Source organism: Phyllostomus discolor, chromosome 5 (assembly GCF_004126475.2).
Source record: "Phyllostomus discolor isolate MPI-MPIP mPhyDis1 chromosome 5, mPhyDis1.pri.v3, whole genome shotgun sequence".
Taxonomy (NCBI): Eukaryota; Metazoa; Chordata; class Mammalia; order Chiroptera; family Phyllostomidae; genus Phyllostomus; species Phyllostomus discolor.
Genome location: NC_040907.2, coordinates 106,285,912 through 106,306,263, shown reverse-complemented (window position 1 = coordinate 106,306,263; position 20,352 = coordinate 106,285,912). Strand labels below are relative to the sequence as shown.

The 20,352-nt window shown below is 41.3% G+C and overlaps 1 protein-coding gene across 6 annotated transcripts in view; it reads left to right on the top strand.

Annotated features, from left to right (window-relative positions):
• The window catches only part of MARCHF8 (membrane associated ring-CH-type finger 8), a 175,643-nt gene that overhangs the window by 69,205 nt on the left and 86,086 nt on the right, over window positions 1-20,352 (top strand). For 5 of the 6 annotated variants that reach the window (XM_036026690.1, XM_036026691.1, XM_036026688.1 and 2 more), the window contains one exon: window positions 13,473-13,523. In XM_036026690.1, coding sequence (XP_035882583.1) covers window positions 13,473-13,523 — 51 coding nt within the window. Of the gene's footprint in view, window positions 1-7,733; window positions 7,835-13,472; window positions 13,524-20,352 lie in introns of all 6 variants that reach the window. The other variant, XM_036026689.1, reaches the window with a different exon arrangement.

Sequence of the window (20,352 nt, the reverse complement as noted above, 5' to 3'; positions counted from 1 at the left end):
GAGTTTAATAATGTCAGTGACAGAGGAAATTCAGAACCACATAATCCTAGCTCAAGGGGTCAGGAATGGCTCTCTGGAGAAAATAACATTAACATGGAGAACCTGAGCAGTGACCTGGGGTTAGCTGGTATAACACTGTAGGGTGTTATACCAGTTGGGGGTCATAGTATATTCTGAAAGACCAAAGAGTTGAGCTAGGTGAGTTTGAAGAGATTAAAGTAGAATTAACTGGCACATAAAGGTTGAATTGGATAGTGGCAGCGTAGGGAGTTGGAAAATTTAGAGGAGTTACCTTAAGGGGTTGGGTTTCTCTCTGAAAAAGAATGATTGGATTTATGTTCTTAAAACTTTTATTCAAGCTACAGTATGGAGAATAGTTAGAAGATTATTTAGTAGTCTACTAAGGTCAGGTTTGACAAACTTTTTCTTTAAAGGATCAGATAATAAATAGTTTAGACTTGGTAGGGCAGATAATCACATTTCCCCACCTTTGACACTGTAGCATGAAAAAAGCCAAACAAACTATATAAATGAATGGACATGACTGTGTTCCAATAAACCTTTGTTTATAAAAACAGGTGACAGGCCAGGAAAGGAATATTGCTGAGTAGTGATCTGTGAAAAGGTATTTTATTTTATTTTTTATTTTTTTAATTATTTATTTTATTTTTTATTTTATTTTTTATTTTTATTCTGTTTATTTGATTACAATTTTAATTTTAATTTTTCTTTTCAAAAGAAAACAACAAATTGTAGAGAAAGCATCCTGAATAACCAACTGAATACTAGCTAGAGAGAAGCATTGTACCTACAGACAGACAAAAGAAACCCCTTCAGCACAATGAGACTGGTAGAGAATGTGGAGGAGGCATGAGAGGGCTGGCTCTCATGGGTGGCAGCTGAAGTGCTGCAGGGATATTTCTGTAGCTGTGGATTCCCCCCAAGAAGTGTGGTGTCTAAACCCCAACCTTGGCTCCCCAGCCTACCCCACTAGAGCCAGAAAGGAGCCCAGATGAAAAGCAGCAGGATTTCTGTCTGCCGGGGAGAGACAGCTAAAGATGCAGAGAGCCTCTTAAAAAGAGCTGATGCACAAACTATTGTTTGTAGCCACTTACCCTGAGTTCAGGCAGAGGGAGGGCATATTGGACTAGAAATGCTTGAGGAGAGTCAGGGATTGGTGGATCTGGGGAGAGGACTGACGGGACAGACACCAGGATCCCTGTGAGTCATTCTCCATACTGCACAAGCCACCTTGCTTAGGCAGAACACTCCTCTCCAAGTGGCATCGGCCTAAGGGAAAGCAAAAGCCTCACCCACAGGAATTAACTCTGTCACCCACCTTGTAGTGCTTGAACCTGGCTGCTGACTGCAGCTTAAAAAGCTATAGCATTGATTGGTTTCACAACTAAGGCAGAAAATATAAAGCAGCAGCCAAAATGGGAAGACAAAGAAACAGACCCCATACGAAAGAACGAGAGAATTCTCTGGAAGAAGAACTAGGTAAAATGGAAGGAAGCAATTTATTAGACAGAGAGTTTAGAGTAATGATTATAAGAATACTTGACACCATGAAAAAAGACCAGTCAGAAATAAAGAATGCAATATCTGAAATAAATAATACACTGGAAGTAATAAACTGTAGATTAGATGAAGCAGAGGAACAAAAACATTGATTTGGAAGACAAGGTAGAAAAAAAAACACCCAGGCAGAGAATATGGTTAAAAGGCTTGCTTTAAGAAGAAGAAGAAAAAGGAAAAGAAAAAATAGAAGAAAATAGTCTAACAATAAAATGGCACTACAATACATGTCTATCAATAGTCATCTTAAATGTAAATGGCTTAAATGCTCCAGCCAAAAGACAAAAGCTAGTTGAATGGATAAGAAAACAAGACCCATATATATGCTACCTCCAAGAGACCCATCTCACATTGAAAGATACACAGACTAAAAGTAAAGGGATGGAAGAAGATATTTCATGCAAATAGAAGGGAAAAAGGTAGAGTAGCAGTACTTATATCCCACACAATAGACTTTAAAACAAAGGCTATAGTAAGAGACAAAGAAGGACAGTACATAACAATAAAGGGAGCAATCCAACTAGATATACCCTAGTAAACACTTATGCACCCAATATAGGAACACCTAAATATGTTAAGCAATCTTGATAGACATAAAGGGGGAGAGATTGACAGAAATGCAGTCATTGCTGGTGATTTTATAACCTCATTGACTTCAATGGATAGATCTTCCAGGCAGAAAATCAACATGGAGACAGTGACTTTAAATAACACTCTAGATCAAATGTATCTATTTGACATCTTCACAGCATTTCAACATAGAGTAGCAGAATATACATACTTTTAAAGTGCACATGGAGTGTTTTGTAGGATAGACCACATGTTAGGACAAAAACAAGTCTCAATAAATTTAAGAAGTTTGAAATCATATCAGGCGTCTTCTCTGATGACAATGCTGTGAAACTGGAAATCAGTCACAGGAAGAACAGTGAAAAACATGCAAACACATGGAAGCTAAATAATGTTACTAAACAATGAATGGGTCAACAAGGAGATCAAGGGAGAAATCAAAAGATACCTTGAAACAAATGAAAATGAGGGAGGACACAAAGAGCCAAACTTTGTGGGGAACAAGGAAAGCAATCCTAAGAGGGAAATTCATAGCATTACATACCTATCTCAAAAAAAAAACAAGAAAAAGCTCAAATAAACAATCTAACTTGACACTTAAAGGAACTTGAAAAGGAATAACAAACAAAGCCTAAAGTGAGTAGAAAGATGGAAATAATAAAGATCTGAGCAGAAATAAACAAAATCGAGTCTAAAATATGATACAAAATATCAGTGAATCCAAGAGCTGGTACTTTGAAAGGATAAACAAGATTGACAAACCTTTAACCAGACTTATCAAGAAAATAAGAGAAAGGACCCAAATAAATAAATCAGAAATGAAAGAGGTGAAATAACAACTGACACCAAAGAAATACAAAGGATTATAAAAAAAAACATTATGAACAACTATATGCCAACAAACTGGATAACCTGGATGGGATGGATAAATTCCAAGAAACATACAACCTTCCAAAACTAAATCAGGAAGAATCAGAAAATCTGAATAGACAGATGACACATACTGAAATTGAAGCAGTAATCAAAAAACTCCCAACAAACAAAAGCCCTGGACCAGATGGCTTCACAGGTGTATTTTACCAAACATTTTGAGAACAACTAACACCTCTTTTTCTCAAGCTATTTTATAAAATTCTAGAGCAGGGAAGGCTTCAAAATTTATTTTAGGATTATTCTAATTCAAAAGCCAGATAAAGGCACTACAAAGAAAGAAAATTATAGGCCAATATCCCTGATGAACATAGTTGCTAAAATATGCATCTATATTCATCAATATATTAGCAAACCGAATTCAGCAGTGCATCAAAAATATACACCATGACCAAGTGGGATTTATTCTAGGAATTCAAGGTTGGTACAATGTTGGCAAATCAATAAATGTGATTCACCACATAAACAGAATGAAGGATAATAACCACATGATCACATCAGTAGATGCAGAAAAAACATTTGATAAAATCCAGCACCCATTTATGATACAAACTGTCAGCAAATTGGGATTAGCAGGAACATACCTAACCATAATAAAGGCCATATGTGACAAACCCACTGCCAGTATCATAGTCAACAAAACTACAAGTGTTCCCGTTAAGACTGGGAACAAGACAAGGAATCCTCTTTCACCTCTCATTCAGCATAGCACTGGAAGCACTGAATAGCCATAGCATTCAGATAAGAAGAAATAAAAGGCATCCAGATTGGAAAGGAAGAAGTTAAACTGTCATTATTTGCAGATGACATGATACCTACATAGAAAAGCCCAAAGATTCCACCATGAAACTACTAGAATTGATAAATGAATTCAGCAAAGTAGCAAGATACAAAATTAATACCCAGAAATCAATTGCACTTTTACATGCCAGTAACAAACTAGTAGAAAAGGAAATTAAGAAAACAATCCCATTCACACTTGTTATAAAAAAAAGTAAACCCAACCAAGGATGTAAAAGACCTGTACTAGAAAAATTATAAGACACTGAAGAAAGATATTGAAGAAGACACAAATAAGTGGGAACACATACCATATTCATGGAGGAAGAATAAACATCATTAAAATGTTGATACTACCCAAATATATTCAGCCCAAATCCTACCAAGATTCCAATGACATATTCACAGAACTATAAGAAATATTTCAAAAATTTGTATGGAACCAAAAAGGCCCCACATAGCAACAGCAATCCTGAGAAAGAAAAACAAAGTTGGAGGAAACTCTCTCCTTAATATGAAACTATACTCTAAGACCATAGCAATCAAAGCAGCATGGTACAGGCATAACAACAAGACACATAGATCAATGGAACAGAGTGGAGAGTCCAGAAATAAACCCATACCTTTATAGTCAGTTAATATATAACAGAGAAAACAAGAATATACAATGTGCTGCAGACCCATGTCTGGGGCCAGCCAGGTCTGTGCCTCAGGGTTCTTGGGAGAGAGCCAGGTCAACGGCTCCCTCCCCTGCCAAACAAGGTTTGAGCAGCACTGGGAGAGACCTTGTTGCTTGAAGTTTGCAGGGGTTGGGGAATAAGGACAAAGTGGCAAACACACAGGGGCTGTTTGCATCCACTGAGTTTGTGGACACCAGCTGGGGAGAGTTGGGTGGTGACTGGCCCTGACCTGGATAGTCCCCAGTCTGGTTGGAGAGTTGGGCTGTGTGTGAGGCCATGCCCTTCTACGGAGTGGCAGCCTTGAGCAGGAGGAATTTTTCAAAAAGAAAAAAGTAAAAAAAGAGGCACTTGGCAGCATTTTGGGGAATTCACCTGCAGCAGCCGCCCCAGCCTCTTGCACCCTACCCCTGCCCAGCTGTGCGACACTCCCACGGTTGCACGGAAGGCTCTGTGCTCACACTGGAAGCCCGGGTGGAGCGGCGGGGGGGGGGGGGGGGGGGGGGGGGGTGGGGATGCGCATTTGAACCTGTGGGACCAGCAGCTGCCCATCTTGCTACCCTGTAGCAGAGGCTGAGTGCTCATGCCCTCAGCACTGGATGGGAGCGAGACTGACCCTGCCACCCAGAGGCATCGTGCACCCAACCCCTGCACCCTGGGGGAAGCAACAGGGGAGGCCTGCACCTGCTTCTGCAGTGGCAGCCACTGCAGCAACCCTGCCCTGCAGGGCCTTCACTGGCTCTCTAAGAGGAAGGCAGAGACGCCCCAACAGAGGAGACCTGCAGGGCTCAGGGAGTCAGCAATCTTCAGAAAGGCTTAACTGTTAACTGAGTGCGGAGGCTGAACTAGCCTGAAGGGACTCTGAGACTCTCTAGCATCTAGGACAACAGAGAGCAAGAATGTGGTGTGTGAGTTGCCCGTAATTGGTGAACCTCAAGGACAGTGCAACTGGTGGACTTGAAGGCCTAGGCTGGGTGCAGCAGGGCACTGGGAGCCTGGCAGCAAACTAAAGAACTGGGCTGGAGGCTGGGCGAGTGCTGCTCAGGAGGGGAGAAAAGCGAAATCAATTCCCCCTCAGCCTGTTGCAGCCAGGAATACAAGTAGAACTGGCTTGGCCCATTTGAACCCAGCAGGAGGCTTTTTTTTTTTTTTTTTTAGGAATTTTTCTTTTTAACTTCTTCCTTTCTTTCCTTCTTTCTTTTTTTATTCCTTCTTCCTTTCCTCCTTTCTTTCTTTCCCTTTTTATCTCTTCTTCCTTCCTTCTTCTTTTTTTTTTTTTTAATTCCCACAAGTGAGACAATAAAACCTCGAATGGGGCATCTGTGTCTCTCATGGGAGGCACTATTCAGTTCTGGTAAAATTGTGTGTTGTTTGCTTCTGTCCGTCCTGCTTCTGTCTTAGTCTGTCTCAGTTCATTTCCAATAATGTATAGTTTCTGATTAAATAGCTGTCTGTTTCACAGGGTGGGGGGGCTACTGTGTCTAAGAATGTCAGCTCTCTCCTTGTTTTTGTAGCTGGCAGTTCTGTGTGGGAACTGTGTGCGCAGAGTCCTGAGTCGCCCTTGCTGCACCACTTTCTGAACTCCCTGCATTGATGACCTCAGTGGAATAGGGCCCTAGAACCTAATGTACTTTGTCTTCCTGTGAAGAGTTCAAAATGGGCCTTTTTAGGTGTCCCTCTTGCTGTCTTTCTCTTGTGGAAATGCCTCCTGCAGGTTGTTAAGCCTGCCCAGATGGTGTTGCAGATCTTTCCCTGATCCTGCAGGAGGTGGGGGCTGGGCACAACTTTCCCTTCCTGGAGGTTCCCCCAAGGCAGGGGACTCAGTCTGGCTTTAAATAATCTCAGGTACACAGTTCCTAGCCCATTGCCCTCACAGCATACAGCAGCCTGCACTCTCCACTTTGGCCAGATGTGCTGGGCTTGTGCTGAGAAATCAATTCGCTTTGCACCTTTTCAGTCAATCTGCGCAGCTTTACTGACTAGGAGCAAATCACACCCTTGGTCCTTTTGCCTTGTTGGCAGGCAGCTGCATGTGCGCAGTCCCTGCCTACAACGAGGGCACTCCCACTACATTACTGTCACTGTCCAGCTTTCTATACATGCCACGTCTGCCAAAAGTCAAGAGTCTATCACAGTCAAGACTAGCTGCAGCCTTCCTCCTCCACCAGATCCAGGTGCAGATAGTATCTCTCTCCCACTCTCCTACTCTCCCAGTTGGCATTTGCTGCTGCAGCTGTCATTGTACCACTAGCTATGGGCATGTATAGCCTGGTTCTCCCTAATGACTTTGTGTACCCACGTTGCTTCTGGCCTGGGTCTGGGGATTCCCTGTTCTGGGAGGGGAAATAACTGATAAGCTTCTATCTCTAACCAGGTACTCCATGAATGTAGTCGCCCTGGCTGCTGGTACCATGCCTGGGGATTATCCCCATCCACCTATGAAACCTCCTTACCACCCATTTTGAAACATGTTCTGTACTTTTTGGCTTCCAAACTTCATATCGGCTAAGATTCTGTTGACTGTTCACTTTATTTTTCAGAAGCTCAGCTATGTGTCTGAGTGGTGTGCCAGAGCAAGTGGACTTGGCCTCCACCTACTTTACTTGGCTGCCATTTTCCACCCTATTTAGCTTTTAATTAAAGTCTTTTTTGGTGGTGAAATATTCTCTCTTTTATGCCATGATGATGCTTTTTTTTTTTTTTTAACTGTCCGAATTTGGCAGAGTAAAAAAGCATTCCTGAATGTTTTTTGAAATTTGGACCATGAAGTTGAGAAGTCTTGGAGTCACCAATTTAGGGCCTAAGTACTAGTATATATAGCCCTTCAGATTTACAAAAACCTGAGCAGTTTAGTCCACCAAATACAAAGAGCTGTATTTGTCACTTGTTTTTGGCACACAGGTCCTAAAATTCTCAGAATCTCCTTAGTTCTGGGAGTATTATTTTCTTTTTGTAATGAGCCCCTTTCCCCAAACCTGAATCTATGCTAATGAGTTGACTTTTGATGGTTCCCTAGAAACCTTCAGGATGGGATCAACTCAACAGAAAAAACAACCACATGAATGGAGGTTTGGGACTTCCAGCCCCATTCCCCTACTTCCAGGGAGTAAAGAGGGGCCAGGGATTGAGTTCAGTCATCAGTGGCTCATGATTTTATCAATCATGCCTACATAATGAAAGCTGTATTAAAACTCTTAGGCAACAGGGTTTGAGGAGCTTCTGAGTTGGTGAACGCATCCATGTTCCAGGAGGATGGCACACCTCAACTCCACAGGGACAGAAGCTTTAGCACTCAGGATGTAAGTGCATATACCCATTAACACTTAATCTCCCCATTCCCCAGCCCTTGATGACCTCCAGTCTACTTTCCAACTCTATAGTTTTATCTGTTCTGGATATTTTATATAATATGTGACCTTTGTATCTGCCTCCTTTCACTTAGCATAATATTTTCAAAGTTTATCCGTGTTGTGACCATATCAATACTTAATTTTTTTTATGGCTGAATAAAAAGTATCCTATTGTGTAGATAATACTATGTTTTGTTTATCAGTTTATTTACTGATGGACTTTTGGGGTGGTTTCCATGTTTTGGATATTTTGACTTTGTTTACAAGGTATATCTTTTTTTACTTTTATTTTTAACCTACCAGAAGCTTTTCAACCTTTGCCTTTTTAGGTCTTTATGTATGCTGTATTTTGTAGTCATGATTGATTAAATCATTGGTATTGGCAGTTAATTCAGTCTTCCGCCTCTGACCTCTTTCTGTAGTTCAGAGGTGGAACTGAAAGTTCTAACCCTCTTAATCAGGGGTTTGGCTCCATTGGCCATTAGCTCCCATTCTTAGATGCTTTCCAAAAGTCACGTTGTTGACATAACAAAACACACCTTTAATATTATAAACAGTAAATTCCAAGGATTTTGGGAGCTTTGAGCCAGGAACTGGACAATGACCAAATATATGTGAGAAATATATTTTGGTCATCTGAATGACCTAATATTTACTTACTATAAATCACAGTATCAAATAGTTGTAGATGATGAAGAGAGAGAGATCTAATGCACTCTCATCTACAAAGGGGGCCCCAAAGAACCCCAGAATTATCTACTGGAAGGTGGGCTCCTTTGTAGTACAGGCTTCCCCCACTGTTACAGAACACACAAGGGGGGGGGCCTGGGATGATATACTATTATTGAAAGAAGGCCCCGGGTCCGTTATGTCCGCTGCCAGGGGAAAGACGTCTCTCAATGCCAGAGATTCGTGAAAAGGAAAGGAAACGTTTATTTAATGTTATACTAACTTAAAGTAGTGACCTAATGTCTTTACCAAAATCCCAAAGTCCCTTAAAACACCCACAAACAGACACAGTCCTTCCTTCCTTCCCCCTTTGCCCAGTCCAGAGTACCGTATCTCAGGAAAGGAAATAGAAGTCCATGGCTTAGGCAGTTCTCTGGTTCTTCCCAGTTAGAACTCCATCTCGACTGGGGTTCCCGGCACCCTCTGCTGAGTCACCGGGATCTCTGCTAAAACCAGGTGGTGGTTCCCCCTTCTAAAGCTGTGGGGGTGCCCACTCTGCCAGGCTTGTGGTCCTCTCTCTCTCAGGGCTGCAGGAACGGAGAGTCCCCACTCTGCCAAAACTGCATGGTTCTCTCCTCCAAGGCTGCCGCGTGGTTCTCCCTCTCTCAGGGCTGCAGGAGTCTCCACTCCGTCAAGGCTGCGTGGTTTCTCTCCTCAGGGCTGCGCATGGCTCTCCTTCCTAAAGCAGCACGGTTCTCCTTCTCTCAGGGCTGTGCATAGCTCTCCTCCTCTGGGCTGCACATGGCTCTTCTTAAAGCAGCCTGGTTCTCCTCCTCAATGGCTGTACATGGCTCTCTACTCCATCAAGTCTGCGTGGTTCTTCCCTCAATGGCCGCCAAATCTGGGTTTTAAATCCCCACGGCCAATCTTCCTCTGCAGCCCCATTTCCGACTCCTCCCACACTTGGCTTCACATGCCAGAACTCTTGTTCTTCTAGCTTTACTGGGCTGCCATCATGAGTCTGGGCAGGCGTGGCCCCATGTCCTGGAGCCAATCTTCTCTGAGCTCCCACGCAGGCGCTATAACTCAGGGGACCTGCCCTCCCCAGCCTGGGTGGGGAAGTTACTTCTGTTCCCCTGGCTTAGAGCTGATCACGGCTACTTAACATATCCATGCAACCAGCCAAAGGCCATAGATATGCTAAATGACCAACCCAGAGGTTAGCTGCAAGGCTGTTGCTATGCAAAACAGCTCTCAATGGCCCTGCTCCATTTGTCCCTTCCCCCCAACCCACACCCTGGGGTGGGGGATGGAGACATCTTAAAATCTCCTGGACACCTTAAGTTCTGGACCCCATTTCAAATGCCTATTTGGGGCCCCCCTCTTGGCTGCACCCTGTAACACCACTAGGTGAGTATCCTAGGAACCCATTTGTATCAGTGTAGCAGCTGGTGTTGTTCTGAGAGTCTGTTTTGGGCTTCAGTTAATTTTTTTGAAGGCTTTTTAAATGCATTTGCGCATTTCACAATGGGTGATTTACAAGCATACCTGCGCATACCACCATGAATGTTCTGCAGTTTTTGACCAGAAAGGGCATGACACTGTGCCCCATCCTCCCTATTCAACTGATCTCACCCCAAACAATTTTTTTTTGTTTCTTTGGATGAAAAAAAAAGTCTGCAAAGGGAAACATTTTGCTGATTTGGAAGAGGTGAAAGAAAAAATAACAGAAGCACTAAAAGGTGTCAGAATCAGCAAGTTCAAAAAACTGTTTTGAGCAGTGAGGAAAATGTTTCCATGGGTGTATCACATCAAGTGGAAAGTACTTTGAAGGTGACTGAAGTTTAAACATGTAAGAAAAAGATACACAATTTTTTTTATAAATAAATTCCAGGTTTTTATGACTCCCTCCTCATACTTTAACCCAATGGTAACATCTTACAAAGCAATATTAAAATATCACAACTAATGTATTGACACTGATGTAGTCAAGGTACAGATCCATCACCCCAGGGACCCCTCAGTTGCTTTTGTATAGCTACATCCCTTCCTTCCTGTCCCTTTTCCCTCTTTAACCACTGGCAACCTCTCTTTCATTGTATATAGAGTTCTCTTCTTACTTTTAAATGTTACTACAGCAGAAAAAAGTCTATATATTAAACAATAGCTGTGCTAATGTGCTTATTTTGCTTTTAAGTTTTATTAGAATGCCTCAAGTATTTTCCCATGTGAGTATAAAGTTAAATTTGGATTGAGAGATGTGCTTTTTAAAGGTTAGGAATCCTCCATCACCTTTTTCTAAAAAGATTTAAAACTCTGTATTGATAATGGGTTTTATCATTTGTTTATAACACCTTAAATGAGTGATGTTGGAGGTTTTCCCTGTAAAACTGATTCTGTTCCTGGGTGTGCAGGTGTCTCAGAATGCTGATGCATGCTGCTCACTGTGTACATATTTTGGGTTTCCACAGGCATGTCAAGCAAACTGTGCTGTATATTGCAGTTGGTCTCCTTACTCTTACATATTTTTTTTTCTTTCTGTGTCTGTTAGTTGCTATGCACAGACTTCTTTTTTGTATGAAACATGCTTCTGATAGAGACAGGCTTCACTTAAAGTTATTTATTCTGAGTGCCAGTCAGGCTATCACAGTTCAACAATAGGGAGGAGCAGGGTACTGCTGGAACCTGGCACCCTAGGAGCAAGGTTGCAGGGAGGCATGCAGACCTGGGGTGGCTTGTAGGAGACTGTTCTGCGTGGCGTGGGCCCAGCTCCCACTCTCAGAGATGCACAGGACCCATGCCCACGGATAGGTTCTCATGTGAAGAATCAGGCCTGCTGTGTCCCTAGGCCACTTTGAGTCTTGCTCTTGCTAAAAAAACTCCCTCACTCTGAATTGAGGGCATTTACTGCAAAGTAACTTCCTAAAATCCATGCTAAACCTTCCAAGGATGAGTGTAACTCGTTCAACCACTTTTGCCTTTTTTTTTTTTTTAGATTTTATTTATTTTTTTTTAGAGAGGGAAGGGAAGGAGGGAGAGAGAGAGAGACAGACAGACAGACAGACAGGCATCAATGTGCGGTTGCTGGGGGCCGTGGCCTGCAACCCAGGCATGTGCCCTGACTGGGAATGGAACCTGCGATGCTTTGGTTCGAAGCCTGCACTCAATCCACTAGGCTACGCCAGCCAGGGCTTCACTTTTGCCTTTTCATTTGCAAATACCCTTTTCTGTGATGTGATTAGCAGCATTGGCTCCTTTGTTTTCTGTAAAAGGTAACTACCTAGAGGGAACCTGTGCATATAGTAAATGAGAACCATCATATAATGTGCCCAAGAAACCCAATAAAGGCTGATCACAGCAAGGGCCAAGGCTTTTGCTCCTCTTGAGAGAAAAGCCATGCTGTCCCTTTTCCTCCACTGGACTTGGTAGTCTGTGTGAATGTCTCATTTCATCCATAATGACTCAGACACTGAGGGCCGGTGTCTGCGTCAGTGGCTGTCCCTCAGGGAGGCTGCGACTGACATCTTTGTCCCTAGCATTGTTATTGGAATGGGTCATCTGGAAAGCACTTAGAACATCTTGATTTTTAAGCCATGCTGGTTGTTGTACGGATTAGACCCTCCTTTCTCTCCCCTTTTACCTGCTGAACTACATTTCAATGTTCTCTGGTCTTCCCTGTGGTAATTGCATACCAGTGTTACCTAAATAGAGAATAGATGATCTAAAAATATAAGAAATATCATCTCTTTGCTTTGTAATATTTTTTTCCTCATTAGGTTGAGCAAGGGTAAGTGGTTTCAGGGAAAGTCACTTTTTTATTTTTTAAAAACAGATTTACATTTGGAATACTAAGTTTAAAAAAGTTACAGTGTGGAAGATTATTATGTTCATTTGCTAGGGCTACCAAAACAAAATACCACAGATAGCATGACTTTAATAACAGGAATTTTTCACAGTCTGGAGGCTAAAAGTCTGAGATCAAACTGTTAGCAGCTATGGTTCCTTCTGAGGCCTCTTTCCTTGGCTCAAAGGTGACTGTCTTCTCCCTGTATCTTCACATGGTATTCTCTCTGTATGTATCTGTGTCCTGATTTCTTCTTTCTATAAGGACACCATTTATATTAGATTAGGGCCTACTGTAACAACCTGACCTCATTTTAATGTAATTACTTTAAAGACACTGTCTCCAAATATAGTCACATTCTGAGCACTGGGGATTAGGATTTCAATATATGAATTTTGGGTGGACACAATTCAGTGCATAGCAATTATGTCTTAAGAAGGTTAACTTAAAAGCAGAAAGACCAGGAAGTTACCTGAGAAATGAAGAGAACCTAAACTAGCACTTTGACAATAGCAATGAAGATGATATTTGAGATTGAGTAATGTTGAGGAAGAATTTGATATAAGACTCAGTGAGTGAATGTGGAGAGGTGTGAGAGGGAAGAAGCTAGCATGACTTAGATTTCTCTAATTCAGGGGGAGAGACTGGATTGAGGGAATAGATGTGAGCTGTGCAATGTTCTTATTCAGTACCCAACACTTTTGACAACCAAATAAAGTGGGTAGGGTCAGCTGTCCTGCTCTCTTTTCCCCATCCTATGGGGGTCCTCATATGATGGACCACACCACATACAATTGAACATGTAGTTTCTTGCCTCTGAGCCTCCATTAAATGTGTCATAATACATTTAATACCCTCTTAGTTTTACAGTTAATTCCAAATTCCTGTTAACTTAAGTTCCTTTAGTGCAGACACTATTGTTTTATTCACTTGCCGAATTCCCCAGTACCTGTTAGCTGACTCAGATGTTTGTGTTTAGCAAATGCTAGTTGAGGGAATGATTTGTCAGTAGGATTGTTATGATCAGTTGCCTGTTCTTTGTACATTTTAATCACTTGTTTGGTTTTCTTGCAGAATGAGAAGACTTTGGGACGTTCCATGAGTCATTCAAGTATCATTTCTAAGGTAGAGTGCCATTGAAATAATGTTATTTTCATAGCTTGGGGATTTTGTATTTCTAACCTTGCATGTGTTATACTCTTCTTCGGAAGACACAAGTTTATTGATACACGTCCTGCTCTTGGACCATACAGTGAGCTGTGTGGCAATTGAGTTTTCTAGTGAGGCAAATTCTCTCCGTGTGTTGGGGGCAGTGACTAATAGAAGAAAACCCTATTTCTTCCAGTAGAAAGCATTTACTTTCAGGTAAAAGAAATCCTAGGGAGTCACCAGAGAATCTGTCACCTCAGTTAAGAGTGCATTTGACTGATAGTAACAAAAATCCAACTCTGGTGACTTAAATAATTATGCGTTTATAGGGTCCCAGTGACAAGATATCTAGAAGTAGATGGTCAAGGCTGATGCGGTGGTTAACAGAGGTTGCCAGGGACCCGTGCACTTTCTGTTCTCTGTGTGCCACCTTCCTTAGCATTGTCATCCTCATGCTCAGCACCTCGTGGTCTCAAGGTGAGAGCTGGACCTCTAGGCACCAAGGCTTTGGTGCTGGCAGGAATGAGAATGATGAAGGATGGTTGGTTGTGGCCATTGAGAGTTGCACTTTTCAGGAGGAAGGCCAAAGCTTTCCCAGAAGCCCCACTCAGCTGCCTGACTAATGCTTACATCCCGCTAACCAGGACTGGATCACAAGGCCACCTCTAGCTGGAAAGTTGCAGGAAAAGGAAGGCTAAGGAAGTGAATGTGATGGACCTGTGATATAATCACTTGAGTAGCTACTACAGGTAACCAAGGAGCCAGCAGACAGTGTGTCACATGCCGTGAGCTTGCTCACATGGACTGCTCATCTCTCAGCCCACACATGGGCTCTGACCAACCTCTTGTCCATGCAGGCATGTCCATAGGCTCCTTGCAGGGATGACCTTCTTCTCCCCATGTCTATGTCACTTGGCCTGACACAGACCCTAATGGGAAAGCCTGAGCAACATGAAAAAACTTGTTCCGCTGTCCCAGGCCTCCTAAGTACTCTGAAATAAACAGTCACATTAAATGCCATTTTAATTTACAAACAACATGGATATTTTCATTTATATCAACCTATTTTTTGAACCAAATTAGAATTTATCAAATCCTTTGAAACCATCAGTTTGTTCTTAGGCATATTTGTGATCTAATCATATCATTCATCCACTTAATTTTGCATAGAAAGAAAAGTTTATAGTGCTTAGTATGGCACTGAAAGCCATTTGCAGAGTGTTTCTTGGTTCATTCCTGACCTGATCTGGCCTCAGACCAGTCACTCAAGCCACAGGCTTAGGCTACTTCATATAAATGCCTTTCCCTAGGTTCTCCCTCCTGTTTAAATTTCCATTTATTTTTCTTTTGCTGTTCCCTCAGCTAGGGATTATGGAGTTACAGAACTGTGCAGTGGTGGATCATTCCTGTCTGAGTATAAGGGCAGGTTCTGTCTTCACACCTTTCACGGGAGCATTGAGAAAAGTGATGTGCAGATCTAGAGAGCCTGTATGATTAACTTGAATTAAACATTTAAGTCTACAGTAGCACTCATTGCCTTTGCCCTAATGGCTAACAAATCAAGGAAGGCATGTCCTGGGCCTCAAATATGTGTCTGTTCGTGGTTTTAGTAAAGAAAAGTTTCCTCTCATAGTTAAAAAAAATTGTGAACCAATGGCTTACAGTGTCTCAAGGAACATTTTATGGGCATGGCCCAGGCCTGGGGTTTCAGTGTTCTGAGTTGCTTTGTGAGGGTTTTGAGGTTAGATGGACAAGGATTTACTAGCCAGGTGACTTTGAGGAAAGATCCTTCTCTGAGCTATGATTTCTTGATGAGTAAAATTAGGGCAATAAAACAACCTTCAGGGTTGTTGTGAGTCTTACAGATAATGTTTGCAAGTAGTTGTGGGGCAGCTTTCTTATTGCAGTGTCAGGAAAGTGACTCTTGTTAAATGTCGTTGAACCCTGGTGAACTTGGATTAATTGGGTAAGGATAGTCCTTGATGGTAGCTATTATTATTTTATTACTGATCAAAGGCACAAGTGTATGCTTTAAAATAACTTACACATTTAGGTGAATATTAAGAAATCTGATAAAAACTCTGCCTTTTTCCTTTCTTCATTTTTGCACCCATTTGTATTGTGGGTTCTTTGGTCCAGGCACTGAGTTCTAGGTGCTGGCATAAAATGATGAGGAAAGAAATATGCCCTATATCATTGAGCTTTCCTGTAGGTAGGGTTGGAATTTTCTTTTTTTTATTCTTTATTTTTTTTAAGTTTTATTTATTTATTTTTAGAGAGGGGAAGGAAGAGAGAGAGAGGAAGAGAAACATCAATATGTGATTGCCTCTGGAGTACTCCATACTGGGGACCTGTCCCACAAGCCAGGCATGTGCCCTGACTCGAAATTGAACTGGCAACCCTTTGGTTCACAGGACAGCACTCAATCCACTGAGCCATGGGTGGAATTTTCTTAAAAAGCAGTTTTAGTTCCATACTGACACTTTCAGGAATGGGAGAACTGGAAAAGCCTCAAAGCTTTTTGATATAAAGAAGGTCCAGGAAAATCTGGGCCTTTCATTTTTAAAGCAGGAGCTCCTACATAAGTAACTGGGATCAAAGGAAAATCTCAGAGTGGTGTGTGTTCACATAACTTTCTGATATGAAATTTTTTTGCAAAATGTAACCCCTCTGTAAGTAAGTAAGTTCATACAGTATGGAGTTGTTCTGCATGAACCAGTTAAGTGGGACTTGGGGAAAAAAGGCAAGATTGCTGTGAGACAGATACCGAGCCAGCGGTATCCATCACTGCGGATGCTCGTTGAAACACAAGAAAAACATACACACGGACAACTGAGTCCTGTGGGGAAATAGGTATGAAACAGCCACTTTCTCTAGTGGAGAGCACCTTGTTTACCCGCCCAAGCAGGCTTTTATTAAACATACCGATACAGTTTGTGAATTACAGTCTCACAAGGAAGATAAAACAAGTAGTTAACTTTGAAAGGGGCTTTATCATTTAAAAAGACTACAGGACCTAAAAGGCTAGTTTTGTTTCCTGCCTGTGCCTTCATATTCTAATTAAAGAGCATCCTCCAGCAAGCAGATCTCACAGGATCTTTCTTATTCTATGTCTCAGGTCTGATTACCCTGGGGGTCCACTGACTCTGGTCTGGACTGCACCGCCCCTGTTATTTCCACAGGCCTGAGTTGGGCCAGGAGACAAAGGCAGCTGGGAGACTTGGATTTCTCAAGGACTCAGGCTTTGGCAAAGCTGAGGGGGCAGGAGTCGATGTCAGTCACCCCTCCATTTCCACAGCTCTCCAAGTCCTTCCCTGAGGCCTTCACGTGATCATGCCTGTCTTAGGCGATTCTCCCCTTGGGAAATCTTACCTGTCATTGGCAAACTGATCTAGCATTGGGGGCCAGCACAGAACAGGCAGCGTTCATGCCAGGGAAATAAGTTTTGTCTCCTTAATGTCTCCTGGTTTGGAGGTCTCTTACTCAGCCTTAGCCATAGGTGGTTAGGGTTTCCTGAGACCAGGCAGGGCAGACCTCAACATTGCTGTGAAAGATAATATTGTTTTTGAGAGTGCAGTTCTGTCTTTGTAGTATTTATAAAATGAACCTGTTGTTTGAGGCCACTTTCAGACCAGGACCCATAAAATTCTTATCTTCATTGTAGCAGATATACTTAAACAGATGCTTCATACCCTTGAGATAGAACAGCGATTTTCAACCAGTGTGCTACAAGACTTTTTATTTATTTTGATTGTAGAGAGAGGGGAGAGAAGGAGGGGAGAAAGAGGGAGAAAGAGAAAGAATCATCAGTGTGAGAGAGAAACATCAATTGATTGCCTTCTGTGTGCTCCCTGACCTGGGACCAAACTCTACCCAGGTGTGTGCCCTGACTGGGAATCAAACAAGCAACCTTTCAGTTTGCAGGATGATGCCCACCCAATTGAACCATACTGGCTGGGGTGCTGCAAGAATTTTGGAAACATGCAATACCTGACCTCATTTCCCTCAGATTGTCAAATAAAAAAATGACAGCCTCCAACACAGTAGCCATCCAGTGTGAATCAAAATTATACATATTTTTGTCAGATATGCAAGAAAATATATTTTTTGTTGTGCCATAGAATTTTAGTGGTTTATATGCGCCATAAAATGACAAAGGTTGAAAATCACTAAAATAGAGGATACAAAGAAAGATCACACCATTGACATGTTTTATATTATCTGAAATCTTCATTGTCTCTGTTAAGAGAATTATTGTGCCCGCTGAACTTCCAGCTGGGTTCAGCACTGGTTTGTGCTCATGTTACTCAACTATAGTCTGTTATGCTCCTACCGTTTTCTGGCTCATGAAATTAGACATTGAGAACAGATAACAGAAATAACTTTCAATAAGGAAAGTTTAAGATATCCACAGATCTAGATTTTGTAACAAAGTGCTAGAATGTTTCATTGTTTGAGTTTCTCCATGTTTCATTTTAGCCTCAGAAACCACACTCAACTTTCAAAGAAGGAATCAGGCATGTTGGACAGGATGTACAAGAGGCTGCTGGGTTGGTGGCTGTTTACCTGTCTTTAAAATGGGTATCTAGATGGTTAGTGATGTTGAAGATCTTTTCATATGTATATTGGCCATCTGTATGTCCCTTTTTGGACATGTGTCTATTCAGGTCTTTTGCCCATTTTTAAATTGGATTTTTCTTGGGAGGGTATTGAGTTGTATGAGATTTTTAATATTGCGTATTAACCCCTTATCAGATGTATCATTGGTGAATATATTCTTCCATTCAGTATGTTGTCTTTCTGCTTTGTTGATGGTTTCTTTCACTGCACAAACCTTTTTAGTTTGATGGAGCCCCATTTATTTTTTTGTTTGTTTCCTTTGCTCGAGGAGATATATCAGGAAAAATACTGTTATGAGAAATGTTTGAAATTTGACTGCCTATGTTTTCTTCTAGGATTTTTATGGTTTCAAGTCTTATATTTAATTCTTTAATTCATTTAGCATTTATTCTTGTGTGTGCTGTGAAAAGATGGTCTAGTTTCATTTTCTTGCACTTTCAGTTCAGTTTTCCCAACACCATTTATTGAACAGACTGTCTTTACCCCATTGTATGCTCTTTCTCCCTTTGTTAAATATTGATTAACTATAGAGACAGGGATTTATCTCTGGGTTCTCTATTCTGTTCTATTGATCTGTATGTGTTTTTTTATGCCAAAACTATGCTGGTTTTTTTTTTTTTAATACATGGCCCATGGAGCCTGACCTTTCTTTCTTTTTTTTTTTAAAGATTTTATTTGTTTTTTTATTTTTAGAGGGGAAGGGAGGGAGATAGACAGAGAGAGAGAGAAACATCAATGTGCGGTTGCTGGGGGTTATGGCCTGCAACCCAGGCATGTACCCTGGCTGGGAATCGAACCTGGGACACTTTGGTTCCCAGTCCGCTCTCAATCCACTGAGCTACACCAGCCAGGGCTAAAACTATGTTGTTTTGATCTCTATGGCCTTTTAGTATATAGTTTGATATCAAGTAACATGATGCCTCCAACTTTGTTCTTCTTTCTCACGATTTCTGTGGCTACTCAGGATCTTTTGTGATTCCATCTAAATTTTTGTAATACTTGTTTTATTTCTGTGAAATACACCTGATTTCTGTGTGTATTTCACAGAATTGTATTTCAAACACAATGATTTCTGTGAAATCATTGGTAACATGATAGGAGTTGTATTGATTTTATAGATTGCTTTGGATGCTATGGACATTTTAATGGTGTTAATTCTTCCAATCCATGAACACAGCTTCCACTTATTTGTATCTTCTTCAGTGTCTTATAATTTTCTGACTACAGGTCTTTTACATCTTTGGTTAAATTTATTTCTAGGTATTTTTTTAAAGATTTTGTTTATTTATTTTTAGAGAGGGAAGGGAGGGAGATAGAGAGAGAGAGAAACATCAATGTGCGGTTGCTGGGGGTTATGGCCTGCAACCCAGGCATGTACCCTGGCTGGGAATCGAACCTGCGACACTTTGGTTCGCAGCCCGTGCTCAATCCACTGAGCTATGCCAGCCAGGGCTTCTAGGTATTTTTTTTGAAATTGTAAATGGTATGGTCCTCTTAGTTTCTCTTCCTAATAATTATTGGTGTACAAAAATGCAACAGATTCCTAGATATTTAATTTGTATTCTGCTACATTACTGAAATCACTTACCAGTTCTAGTAGTTTTTTGGTGGAATCTTTGGGGTTCTATTGTGTCATCTCCAAGTAATGACAGCTTTACTTCTTCCTTTCCAATTTGGATGCCTTTTATTTCTTCTTCTTGTCATATTGCTGTGTCAAGGACTAGGTTAAATAAAAGTGGTGAAAGTAGACGTCCCTGTCTTGTTCCTGCTTTTAGTTATTGTCCATTGAATATGATGTTGGCTGTGGGTATTTCATATATGTACTTTATTATGTTGAGGTATGTTCTCTTCATTTCCACTTTGCTGAGAGTTTTCACCATAAATGGGTGCTGGATTTTATCAAATGCTTTTTCTGTATCTATCAGTATGATCAGATGACTTTTACCCTTCATTTTGTTTATGGAGTGTATAACATTTATTGATTAGTGGATATTATACCAATCTTGCATCCCTGGAATAAATCCCACATGATCACATGTATGATCTTTTTAACTTATTGCTGAGTCCTTTTGCTAATATTTTGTTGAGAATTTTACCATCTGTGTTCATCATGGCTTATTGTTTTCTTTCTTTGTAGTGTCTTTGTGTGGTTTTGGAATTAGGATAATGCTGGCCTCATAAAATA